Genomic DNA, 13,163 nt, shown 5'->3' with positions numbered 1-13,163 from the left:
CAGGGAGGTGGTGGAGTCTCTTTCTCTGGAGATATGCAGGACCCGCCTGGACGCCTACCTGTGTAACGTGGTGTAGGGAGCCTGCTTTGGCAGGGGGGTTGGACTTGATGATCTCCAGAGGTCCCTTCCAACTCCTACAATTCTGTGATATGCAAACCCTTCTGCATGTTCTTTGCTACCTCAGAGCCTTCCTGGTGAGTCAGGGAATAAGCATTACTCCCATCTGTGAAATGATCAATTATTCAATGGCCTACCGAGCACTCCATGTGAAACGGCATCAACTTCTACTCAGCTCAAGGTCCCAGTGCTCCCTCCCCAGTTCTCCCAGCGTATCAGCACCGCTTTATGTTCATTACCTTCCCATTTTGAATTATCACCTACCACCTGGATGCAACTGCACAACTTGCAGCTAACACTTCAACAGCTTAGAAAAACCATGAAAACTCTAACAAGAAATGGAGTTAATTCCTTCTAGCACTGCTGCATGACTCAGGTTCTTGTGTACCATTCTCTGTTCTGCCATGCATTCGCTGTATCACCAGAGCAAATCAGTAAAACGCCTCACAACACGGAATTTCCTATGTGTGCACTAGAAGTAATAATTATGGCTATAGGTCTCCGCTGGGGAATGGTACAGGTTAACAACTGTGAGCTGCTTTGCACTGCATGGGTGGAAGACACTATGGACATGTGAACCATTAAGGTTATAATGGATAACTGTATTTCTTCATTAAAATCATCAGTTGCGGATTTGTAATGGATTTCTCTTCCAAGAATAAGCAGTATGCATCTCCTTTAGTTATGAATGTAAAACCTATGGTACCTCTCAACTCTCTGCTAGTTCTTGATACCAGGAGCATTCACACTATAGTTCTGCAACTGGTATTACTCCAGATTAAGGGACTGCCCATTTTCTTTTATAATTCAGCTGTTTTTAGTTTTACCTTAGAGCTGGAATGGGGAACTAACTGCTGCTGGCTCACTACTGAATTTACACCAAGTGCCAGTCTGATACGCTAAATAGTTTTTCCATTTGACCCTAGGAAATGTACCTAAGAGACCTACCATACATTTGCAATTGGACACTTGAAAAAGCAAGTGACAAAGGTCCATTTGAAGCTAACAAGAATGATTTTCACCAAGCTGTGGGAAAAACACAGTTTAAAAAAGGATTATTTTTTCCCAGGATATGATTGCTGCAGGACCAAGAATAGAAGGATGAGTTATAAGCCTTTCAAAGCAGAGATTTATCATGGAAAATTCTGACAACCGTCAATGCAAGCAATGCCGCCAGGCACCACTTAGAATCCACAACATCTTTCAAACCTGTCGGGGTTTTTTAGAAAGGGCTAAAAATAAATGCAGAAATGCAGCAATACACACACATATATATATATTATTGTTCAAAAAATAACAGGTGTTCCTGCCAGCAGTGTAAACACAGATGACTCTTGAAAACAGTTAGCAAACACCCAGCTAGACAGCCCTTCTAGCCATGCAAGCAGCACGTTCAGAGCTCTCGCTGAATTCTCCCAGTCCATAAGCCATAATCATCAGGGATCCTGACTCTCCGTCATGGCAAGGCCTGAGGACTTCCAAGCGTTTTGATCTCCTTCACCCACTGTATATGCACAGTTCCACCCCACTGACCTCCAGCGGATTATTGCCCTTCTGAAAATAACGCACGCGGAACAGCTGGTGGGGCCAGAAACGTCGTGAATGTAAATAGCACAGCTCCCCGAGATGAGCTTTATGGCCTCTTCTGTAGCTCCCCACCACTTGATCTGGTGCTCATCCTCAAATAAGAAAGAGTACATACTAAAAGAGAAAAGAGACTAGAGTACTACGGGCAACCTAAAGGGATTCAAATGGCCAGTCTGGATGACTAAACTAACTAATGACTAACTAACTAATAACTGGATGACTAACTAACACTGAGTTGAAACTCGGCAGAGAAGGCAAAGTGGATAAAAAGCTGCCCTTGAGTCTCAAAACTTAACTTAAGCCTGCAGCCAAACAAAAGGAACACATTTCACCCCAGGTTTCAGGTATGTCTCCCCATCCCGCAGCAGGAAGAAGACACACATATGGTTTGGGCACTTCTGTATGAGTATGAAAGCGTAACAAAACAAGCAGCTCAATGAACTACAAACACATTAAGGATTAGAAAAGAGTAACTGGAATCACTTACATTTGCATTATCTCCTTTAATTTCATATCATCCCAACCCGTTTGGTGTAATACATATGCACGAAAAGCAAAGGAGATGGTAAAGATTAAAAGTGCCAAACATTTAAATGCTGCCATAGGGAAGCACATCTGCCACAGTCTCAAAGCACCACACCTCAGGACATGGCAGCTGAGCAGCAGTGAAAGCTCAGCAGCATTCTGACCACATCTGGGGCAGCAAGGAAAATAAACTGATGGTGCGAAAGCATGCGGGGAAAGAGATGAGACACGTTGACCCACACGCTGTACTATGAATGGTGCGTGGTCTGGTGGCATTTAGGAGTTTATTCTTTGTCATTTCCACCCCAAAGGATCGCTGAAATGAGGAGTGGAAGCATTCTTTCCATACTCAATTTATAAATAAATTTCCACTCTTTTTGACTTCTATACAGCTTATGTGCCCAGACTGACTAGTTTATAATAGTCACTGTGGTCACTGGTTGCTGCAGGACAGAGTTAGAACCATTAGTGCTACAATTGAGAAAGGTGAAGGCTCTTCTGGTGGCAATGTAAAGAAGCCTGTGATTCTGCACGGGTAGTACTCACACTGCAAGGCACCTGACACTTAGAGCACCTGAGATTTAGGTAGTTGTAGACCAGAGTGTAAAGCAGCACTTTGTAATCAATTTGAAACCCAGAAACCCAGCCATAGGAACATTTTTTATGGGGGAAGTCATATAGTAAAACAGTCACAAGTAAGATTCAACCACTTCTACCTCACACAGATGCTCTGTGCCCCACAGGACTGGGGCAGGGAGACATCACACTCTGCTATGCTCTGCTTTCAAGAGGAAGAGTTCCTGAAACTTGCTTATTTGTTAGGGCTCATTAACTATCCTCAGTGAAACAAAGTTTGCTCATTACGGCCATTAGAATAGTCTCCTGCTCCTTTGTCTAGCTGCAAAAGGGTGAAAATAACAGATCCCTGGAAAACGGATCTGTAAAGAAGATGCATCTTAGAATAACTACACAGTTGGACAAAGCAAAAATGGGCAGCACCACTTGCTAAAAAATTGACAGCCGCCTGCTATTTCAGAGAGCTCTCCTCTAATTGCACACACCTGCTGTGGCGTGAGATATTCTAAAATACATCTCTACAGTAATGCTGCTCGGGAGCAGCCAAATCCCCCCAGGAGGGACTGCAGTCTCAGTCTTCACAGCTTCACAGAAGCTGGGATTTTCTTCCAGGGTAACATTAGAATGGAAATGCAAATCAGTGCGCTGCCAGCCTCTTCTCTCCCTCCACCTCTGCTCATTTATATCGCACCACATCTCTCTCTCCCTCATTCCCCCCTCCCTAACGCTTAACTACGTTTTCCTATTCCTTCCCCATCTAGCATCTTCGCTTCCTTCTCACCCCACGCCACAAGATTCGGGCTTGATCTGTAAAGTACAATTCGTACTGCAGGACTGTTTGGGAGCAATAAGCGAGCTGCTGTGCTGAACAGGAGTGATTCTACATTAGAATCACAGAATGGCCTGGGTTGAAAAGGACCACAGTGCTCATCCAGTTTCAACCCCCCTGCTATGTGCAGGGTCACCGACCACCAGCCCAGGCTGCCCAGAGCCACATCCAGCCTGGCCTTGAATGCCTGCAGGGATGGGGCATCCACAGCCTCCTTGGGCAGCCTATTACAGCAGTCTCTCCGTGGGGCAGGAAATCCTAACCCTGCCAAATGGACGTTTCCAGCCGCTCACATTGAACCCACACCCCGCGCCCCACACGACGCCACGTACCGCCCTCCCCACACACACACACACAACCCCCAGGGGCGGGGCGGGAACCTGAGCCATCCCACAGCGCTGCTGCGCCTGCGCACAACAGCTTCCCGGCGGGGCGGCGCGATGCCTGCTGGGAGTTGTAGTCGCCTGCCGCTCCCGCCTACTGGGCGCTGCCCACAAGGGGACTTCGCTTCCCGTCGTCCCCCGCGGCCCCGGCCGGTCCGGTGCCGGCAGTGCCGCCGCCATGGCTTGGGGCTGGCGGCTGGGCCTGCTGGGCGGCCTGGCCGTGTGGGCGCAGCGGCGGCGGGCGGCGGCAGCGCAGGGTGCGGGGTGCGGGGAGCGGCAGGAGCTGGAGCTGCGCTTGGTGCAGGTGGTGTTCCGGCATGGGGCACGCACCCCGCTACGGCCCGTCCCGGGGGCTGAGCCGGTGAGGATACGCGGGGTGGCGGCCATAGGCGATGTTCGCTTCTGAGCTGGGAGAAAGCTGAGGGAGTCGGGAGTTATCTGAGGAGATCTTCAGAAACCACCTAGACATGGGCATGGGCATCTTGCTATGGGTGTCCCTGCTTGAACAGGGATTGGTACAAAAAAGACAGGGATCTCTTGGAAAGAGTCCAGCGGAGGGCCACAAAGATGGTGAAGGGCCTGGAGCATCTCCCCTGTGAGGAGAGACTTAGGGAACTGGGTCTGTTTAGCCTTGAGAAAAGAAGGCTGAGAGGGGACTTGATCCAGGTTTATAAATACCTGAGGTGTGGGAGCCTTAGTGGTGAGGCTGGTCTCTTTTCAGTAGTGCGTGGGGACAGGACTAGGGGTAATGGGATGAAAGTACAGCATAGGAAGTTCCGCATGAACGTGCACAAGAACTTCTTTACAGTGAGGGTGACGGAGCACTGGAACAGGCTGCCCAGGGAGGTGGTGGAGTCTCCTTCTCTGGAGATATTTAAGACCCGCCTGGACGCCTACCTGTGTGACGTGGTGTAGGGAGCCTGCTTTGGCAGGGGGGTTGGACTCGATGATCTCTAGAGGTCCCTTCCAACCCCTACAATTCTGTGATTCTGTGTGTGAGGGGAGGCGGCCGGCAGCGGAGCTAAGGCTGGGTTCGGCCCTTGCACTGCGTTAGTGGCAGACGGTGATGTCCAGCGCAGGGTTAGGGCCCAAGGGAGCCCCTCGTGTAGCCCTGAAGCAGTTTGTTTCAAAGCAGGTGGAGTGGCCACCCAGCCTGTTGGAGGTGCCCGCTCACACGAAGCTCAACTACACAGTGACCGACCTCCATGGTGGCCCGCAGCCTTCCTCGCCCTATGAGGAGCGTTACAGGAAAACCACTTTCAAGGTGAGGCTCTTACTGTTCCCTCTGCAGACTGGTGTGTTATTGCTGTGGTTCAACGAGTCCCTTCCTCTTCTATGTGCACAGGGTGGTGCTCTGGCAGGACAGCTGACCACCGTCGGGATGCAGCAGATGTTTGCCTTGGGGGAAAGGCTGAGGAGGAGCTACGTGGAGGAAGCCAGCTTTCTCTCACCAGCATTTAAGCCTGCTGAGGTCTTGTGAGTTTCTCAGTACCTTTCTGGGCTTCCCTTTGCTTGCAAGTACTGCTGTGATAGGGAAACTTTCTACTGAGCTTCATGTGAGACCTCTCTCAGAACCCCACTTCCTAGCAGGGATGCTAGGGATAGATTCATCACACCTAGGTTTAGCCATTGGCAGTAGTGTCATGCACTTTTATGGTGAGCGAAGAGAAGTAGGTGTTTCTGGGGCACAGTCTAAAGTTCACTGAGATGAAGCACATTTCTGCTGCTCACGTCATTGGTGCTGGGAGCACCTGGTTCAGGATGAGATAAAATTACAGATAAGTGCCCATTTTTCATCTCCACCATCTTCAAAGGGAAGTTACGTGGTACTTAAGATAGAGGTGTCTATATTTTAAGGTATCTACAGCAGGGTGAGATGAAACCCAAGCACAGGTTTCCAAAGCCATGATGAAAGCTGAATCCTCACTTCCAGCAAGTCCTCCCCAGTTGCAGCCCCAGCCACGTGAAGGAGAAAGTGCTGCCTCACACGCTGCTTTCTCTTTTTCAGTATCCGTTCCACTAATATTTTCCGGAACCTGGAATCCACACGGTGCCTTCTAGCTGGGCTGTACCAACAGCAGAAAGAAGGTTAGGGAGACTTCTGACCAGTACCTTTCCTTTCGCAGACTTCCTAGATGCACACACCTCTCACATCCCGACCCTCCCTGGCTCCTGGTTGTTGCTTTATAAGCTCTTTGCTCCTGGCCCTTTTCCCCATTCTGTCCTGTTTGGTACTTTCTTTATCAATTTGTCACTTGCCTCCCTCTCTTTATGTAGCTTACTGCTGGTGCTTGGATCTGTTGCCATCAATGCTGCAATTTCACATCTGCTGAGGAGGTTTGCATTAACTGCACTTCAGAATCAAGAGAGGAAAGAGTTCCAGGTCCAGTGTTCACAAGATGCACTCTCACATCTGAAAAAACTTTGAGTCTCAGAGTTTCTCAGAAGTAGGAATACCAAGATCCTTCGCAAGTTCAGTATCTGGAGTACCTTTCAGCTGTATCTGATAGTTGACAACTACTTGTATATCCTAGAAATACACTCTGGATTTTTAAGATCTCACCCCTGCTCCCTCTGTATTAAGTTCCAGGAACAAATAACAAAAGTGACCTGGCACTTTTGATCAGTATAGTGATCAGTGCACTTCATGACACAGAAACTAGGTTTTGTTTGACACTTGCAAACAGACGCTAAAAAAAAAACAGTGAACAAGCAACTAGGAGATATTACAAGACACACAGTGGATAGCACTATGGAAATAAATGCTGAGTGAGCAGTAGCAAGCACAGGAGATTGTGCTACTGATAGCTCTCTGGGAATTGCTAGTTGACAAGATTAGGCTTGAACGCAAAGGCTGCGGGAGTGAATTAAGGAATCTAAAGACACATAACACTAGCGATCACAGTCTTCCTTCTTATTCCATAGGACCTATTGTCATTGTCACTGATGAAGCAAGCTCGGAAATCCTCTACCCCAATTACTACAACTGCCAGCGCCTGAAGTGCTTGACCAGGTAATTGCCACCCAAACCTCCCTCCTGTATGATTTCACTGCGGTTTCATTTCAGCAACAGTAATTTAAAACAGCACGTTTTCTTTCCATTTCCCACTGCCCATTGGGAATGGGTAGCTAACTGTATAAAACATGAGGTGAGCACAGTCATATACCAAGCAGTAGCACCAGAACAAAACAAAACCAAAAAAACAGACTTATTTTTCTTGAAAGACCAATTCAATTTAGTGTGCAATTAGCAGCCACTCATTACCAGCTAATGTGTAGCTGTTCGGTGGCATTGCTGCAGGACAGAATTAATGTCATCTGCACCCTTTAACACACCTTTAATGTGCAAACACATTGGGCCTATTAAATTAATCTTTTCCTGCCACATTTATACCTTCAAGAAACTGAAATATACTCCACCTTGACACATTTGACAAAAACTATTGAATTAAAATAAAATCCTACATAACAAGAATGCTGGTGTTTGCAGAATTCAGGTATTCCATAAATGCTTACATCAGGTTGGGCATGGGGTGGAAAGCAGACAACAAGGCAAACATGTTACCATTTGGTTGGATTGTACATTAGCATATTTTTGTCCCCGGGTAACTAAGGGTTTTCAGAATTCACTTGCAAACACTCAACACTACAGGCAACAGGTTGTTCATGACAATGGTGAGATGAGAAGCAACTCAGAAAAGCCTAAGCATATTCAGACCCAGCTAGTGCACCAGCATTGCAAAAGGAGAACAAGGTTTAAATCCTCCTTTCCTTCATCTCACTAACTGTGCACATTTTGCAACTGTGTCAAAGTGGATTTTTTAAGCTACATTAAGCAGCAGCGACCCAGCCCAAAGGAAGAAAAAAGGCAAATAAATGATGACAATAAAAAAGCACCAAACTTTCCAATTGCTCCCCCAGCAGATCGTGGTAAGAGAAAAAAATCTGCAGTATGCTTAGCTTCAAGTATCCAGTCAGCACTGATAGTTAAAAATATAGTTCAAACCAAGGTAATGAGGCACATGGGTTCTACCAGAGAGGAGAATTGAAGCTACCAGTAATTTTGTAGGTATTTCTCTTTTCCCGCACCACGCATGAATCTGTTCAAAGCTTCTAACCTTTTTTCTTCCAAGAGGTAGTTAAAGGCTGTTCCCCAGAGATAATAGGCTTGCAGTCTTCTGGTATGATGAGATCTGTTAACCGATGATACACAGCCTTTGCTTATGGGAGCTCCCTCATAGGAGATGTTAACATCTCATCTAGATTTTTCTTCCCTTGTCTCTATGAGAGTAGATGCCAACTGCTGACATCATGTCTGTCCTCACTCTGCCACTGAGACTCCCATCATCACGAATCCTTCGGTCTCCTCTGGTGTATCTACCCCTTGCTGATATGACACAGCTCCACTGAACTGGGAGTTACAAAAAAAAACAAAAACTGAGATATAAAAAGCCCGATGTGTGAACAGCTTTTGGCTTGTTTGTTTTTTCCCCCAATTCCCTGACAGGCAGAAGTTGAAGGATGCTCAGCTACAGCCAGCGATCTCTGAGGACTTGAAAACAATTAAGAAGAAGATGGGTGTTGATGGTGATGAATCTGTGGACTTTTTTCTCCTCCTTGATAACATTTTTGCTGAGCAGGTGAGCTGGTGATCTGTTGCACCGTTACATAAAGAAACATCACCTTGTTTTTGTTTCCTGACCCCAGGCATGTGGAGAAAACAGCAGAGGTGCCAACTCTCACTGATACCATTGGATATCCCTGTACCTTTTCATGTAATCCAGGAAGTCAATAGAAGTAGTTTGGCCTTTTGAAAAGCAACATAACAGAGGTTGCCTGCTTGTAGAGATGCATCTCTCTTGTTCACATTCTTACCTTGAAATCCAGCATCTTATTTCAAGCATAACGCAGATTTAAGAGGGTACTTTTTGATAGTCAGCACCTAACAAGATCATCTTAATTCTGGTTCCAGCATACTTCCCTTGAGCCAGATTGTATCTGCGACTGGAAGAGAGCTGGGCACATTTGTGCCTCTTCTTAATACACCTTTTTTTGCTGGAGCAACTGATAATTGGACTTGCTGGTCTTGCTGCGAGTCTAGTAGCTTGAAGCCTGTTATACTCTCTTCATCTAGCATCAAGAAAAGACATGCAGTCTTTTGGTACATAGGACAAGTGTCTGTGTTTAAAAACCATACTAGAACTTCTCATGTGAATACTGTGGTGTGTACAGTAGTGCAAATGCTATGATATGAACAGCTTTTTTCTGAAGGCGGTCGTTTGCGTGGATTCAGCATTGGCTTAGAAAAGAACAAACATGATCTTACGTTGCCTTCTTTCCTTCCAGGTGCACGGTTTGCCAAGCTGCCCTGTGCTGAAGGACTTTCAGCAGACCATCGAGCGTCGGTGCATAGACTCACTGCTTTTTGTTCTGGAAGACGGTTCAAGGTGATAGCCTCTGTTTGTGCCTCCAGACTTAGCCGTTGATTTAGGTTACCCGGGGAGAATGAGCTGTGCCAGCTTACAGTGGCAGACAGAAGGAGTCCTTTCCAGTTTGTTATATTTCCCTATCAGAGGTTATTGTCCTTTCATCAGGTTTGTGCCTCAGCCATCCCAGCACCGAGTTCAGTGCCTTAAATCAGGAATATGATCTAGGACAAAGGAGCTCATACTGAGGAGGCAAGATGTGTACTTAGGTCCTGCTTTGCTGGCAGTCATGGAGGGAGTAATGTCCAAGGAACAGGAGCAAGCCACCGTGGCAAGCAGTGAATGGTTCAGTTGCTAAAGTGGCATCAGTGGTCCTGTGTTACAAGCAAAAGCAGGATAGTGTGGGAAATTTTTCAAGTCTGAGTGCTGAGGCTGCACAAGGCAAGGCTGTCCTTGCAGACACACAACTACGATTTGAGTTCCAACCAGGTACGTTTATTCCAGAGATGGCACCTGTACAGCTGGCCTGCAAAGTGTAGATGCTCGAGGAAAAGGTGATGCCAGGCCTTCCACACGTGTAACAACTTGCAAAAGACCTGTTGCTACATGCAGTTAATTACTTGTTTCACATTGTTTTGTAACGGTGGTGGAGTTGCTAACTTAGCATTAGCTTTCTGGAATTCATCCCAGCTGCCATAGTCATCTGTCCTCAGATGGTGGCATTGGGCTGCCTTTTCTGGTAGGACACTTGGCCGTAGCCTTTTATTTAACTTGTATTAGAAATCTCAAGCATTGAATGATTTTTCTCCCAGTTCCACAATACCCAGTACAGCCACAGTCACACTCCCATTCCCACTTAGGTTCATTATGGAAGTCATCTGAAGAGCTCCTCTTCTACAGAGACAACAATATTAAACACCACCACCACCAAAGTAGTACCTTCCTTATTCATTCTCCCAAAGGCACCCAACACTTCAGTTGTTCTTTTAGAGTCAGCTACTGTCATCTTCCCTGGTAAAATCTGTGCTTCCAGAATCACAGACAGGGAAACAAAGTAGGATAGAGAACATCAAGGAGTTTCTGGATTTTCCTTTTAACATACCACATCTTTGAGACTGGCTTGTTAGCATTTCTCCCTTTCCAATCTGCAGTCACGTTGGAATCTCTACTGTGACTAAGTGACTGTTGGAAGAAAACGTAACCATAGGGATCACATTCAATAGTTCTTAGCTGTATTCAATACACATTATCAATTTGTGACAGAAAAGCAGGTTTCCAAGTGTTCATTTGAAATTAAGTAATTCAAAGGTTAAAAAGTAGATTTATTTCTGCTTCTTTTATAGAGAAGTTCTTCAGATGAGTGTTGGTCTCCTTTTCTATACCTTACAGAAGAACATTAGAGAAGCAGCAGATCCCTCGTCTCCAGCTGAAAAGGCCAGGTACAGATCTCTCCCTCTAATCGTTGTAAACTCTGACTTGCTGTCAGTGTGAAAAACCAGTTCAGAGGGATGTTCACTGGGTGGATAGGGAGAATGAGTGCTTGTCTGCTAGAAAAAGCATAAACGGTACTGGCTATCCATGGAGAAACACAGCAAACTATTTAGGATGATTATTTTTCTTCCTTCTCTTGTTTTAATCAGAAAGCTCATTCTGTATGCATCTCATGATGTTACCCTTATTCCTCTCCTGATGGCCCTGGGCACCTTTGATCACAAGTGGCCCCCTTACGCCGCAGATGTGACCCTCGAACTCTATCAGCACCGGCAGTCCAAAGAGTGGTTTGTTCGCGTGTCTTACCATGGAGAGGTGAGATCCCATAGGAATCCCGAGCTTTTGGTTTTGCCCTACATCTGTGTAAGGCAGTGAAATAAGATTTGTTTTGAGCATGCTGTCAAGCTAAATAACAGAGTGAGACTCATAAAGCGCATCCATAGTAGCCAAGGTATCTTTTCTATTGAGCTGACCGTTGATCTAATGTGACTTCACACAAGGGCTTGCTTCAGCCAGCTTATTTCATTGCTGCAGAATGCATCTGGATTTGCATCTGGATTAACAACGAAGTTAGCAGTGCATGAGGTCTGTGATTTTGTCTCTTTGCAGGAACAAATGGTGAAAGGATGCAGAGCAGGACTCTGCCCACTAGAAGAATTTCTAGAAGTTCTTTCGCAGTACTCAGTCAGTCCAGAGGAATACAATAAGCTGTGCTCTCAAACAGACGGGAATCAGCAAAGTGACTTGTAAACAGTTGTCTTAAATTAAATAGTTTGATATCATCGGAATCTTGGACTATTTTTCTTTGTATTCTTGCCAGCCACCCTTCCCTATTGTAAAGCTGTTTCAGATGAGGGAACTTTTTCTGATCAGACACAGGGTGGCACAGTGTCACGTTTCACCATTAGCAGCAAGAGGAAGGAAACCGAATAACAAAATGGCTCAAGTTCACTTCTGAGACAGCCATACAAAGGCAGAGAGTCTGAAAACAGCAAGGGAGAGAAGAGCCTTGTTTGAACTGCCCTGCAGCCTTAGGAATATGTGAAAACATAACAGCTCATCATATGCTGGGACTGTGAGATGAAGCCCAGCTTGCTTTGTGTTACCAGAATTAAGAGCTGCAGAAGCTCCTGTGCTTTTCCCTTTCTTGTCAGGCTGCAGATAGACGAACCTCCCAAATCACATAGCTACCTCCTCTTCTCAAGTGCACTTTTGTGCATACAAAACCTCTCCAAAGGGACAGTAAGACTCCTGAGTTCTTCCCTACAATCCTGTAATTATGGAAATTCTACAGTGAACATGCAAAACAACCACAGTGGGCAAAGTACGAGAACAGGCACTCTTGGTGAACTCTGTTTAAATATGCTTTAAACAAAGAAGTCCATGGAGCTGCTACTAACTTCAGCTGTGGGCAGCATTGCGTCTACGTAACCCTCTGCTGCCGTCTGTTATGAAGCAACAAAACATAAAGGAGTATTGGTGGGAAGGTTCAACCTTTGCTGCTGTATCACCAACATCCACCTCTGATAACATAATAAAACAGAAGGCATTATCTTTGGAGCAGCCCTTGTACTTTGCACTTGCTGAACCAGGAGTATTACCAGCATAGCCAACAGAAGTACTTCTAGCTGTGATGCTGAGGCTTTTTCCTAAAGGACAGTACAAGTACCACAACGTTGCCAAAATTTCTCTCTCAGTAAATAAAACTCAGATCCTACTTTCCTGGGGAAGTGCAAAGGCTAAAACAGGGGGACCACTCTTAGACAGACTGCAGCAATGTTAAAAGTGAACCATCAACAGACAGGTGATGGCAGGCAGGCATTTGGCCACCTTCTCCCAAGAAGAGTGGGCTGGATTGAATTCTACTCTTCCCTTAGGCTGCCCCCACCACAGTTACTTGTTAACACTGCGCACAATGAACAGAATAATTTGAATATTAAATACATCACTGGAGGTCTCACTGAGCTGCTGTTAGAAGCTGTCAAAAAAGCGAACAAAACATTGTCATTTTCCACTGAGTTCTTTTATACAGCCTAAAACCATAACACCGTTATATAAAAATCAATGGCCTTGCTTAAAGAACACCGTGATCTGCTCTAATCAAGCTCTCTCTTAGGCACGGTATGAAGCATATGGAGAGCAGTGACTGAAACAGGAGGTATATGATTGGAAACCATTGGCAAGACATGGCCCTGCTTTGGAAAGGGGATATTAAGGAACATTATTTGA

The 13,163-nt window shown here is 45.9% G+C and overlaps 1 protein-coding gene across 8 annotated transcripts; it reads left to right on the top strand.

Annotated features, from left to right (window-relative positions):
- The first annotated feature begins 4,142 nt into the window (after positions 1-4,142).
- On the top strand, positions 4,143-11,722 carry ACP6 (acid phosphatase 6, lysophosphatidic). 8 transcript variants are annotated; one of them, XM_085527073.1, is made up of 11 exons: positions 4,178-4,378; positions 5,153-5,281; positions 5,363-5,493; positions 6,026-6,105; positions 6,295-6,400; positions 6,943-7,030; positions 8,525-8,657; positions 9,364-9,464; positions 10,787-10,882; positions 11,084-11,249; positions 11,544-11,722. In XM_085527073.1, exons 7-11 carry the CDS (start codon positions 8,592-8,594, stop codon positions 11,682-11,684), a joined length of 570 nt encoding a protein of 189 aa, XP_085383199.1. In that variant the 5' UTR covers positions 4,178-4,378; positions 5,153-5,281; positions 5,363-5,493; positions 6,026-6,105; positions 6,295-6,400; positions 6,943-7,030; positions 8,525-8,591; the 3' UTR covers positions 11,685-11,722. The 8 variants fall into 8 exon arrangements, 7 of the variants coding, with proteins under 7 accessions (XP_085383193.1, XP_015735227.2, XP_015735221.2 ...); XR_014938724.1 differs by lacking the exon at positions 6,026-6,105 and having other exon boundaries at positions 4,143-4,378; positions 5,150-5,281; XM_015879741.3 differs by lacking the exon at positions 6,026-6,105 and having other exon boundaries at positions 4,148-4,378; positions 5,363-5,488.
- Positions 11,723-13,163: the final 1,441 nt, after the last annotated feature.

The sequence above is a fragment of the Coturnix japonica genome, chromosome 1 (genome assembly GCF_054131305.1).
Source record: "Coturnix japonica strain WE chromosome 1, WE-NBRP24, whole genome shotgun sequence".
NCBI classification, from domain to species: Eukaryota; Metazoa; Chordata; class Aves; order Galliformes; family Phasianidae; genus Coturnix; species Coturnix japonica.
This window is presented reverse-complemented; position numbering and strand designations above follow the sequence as displayed.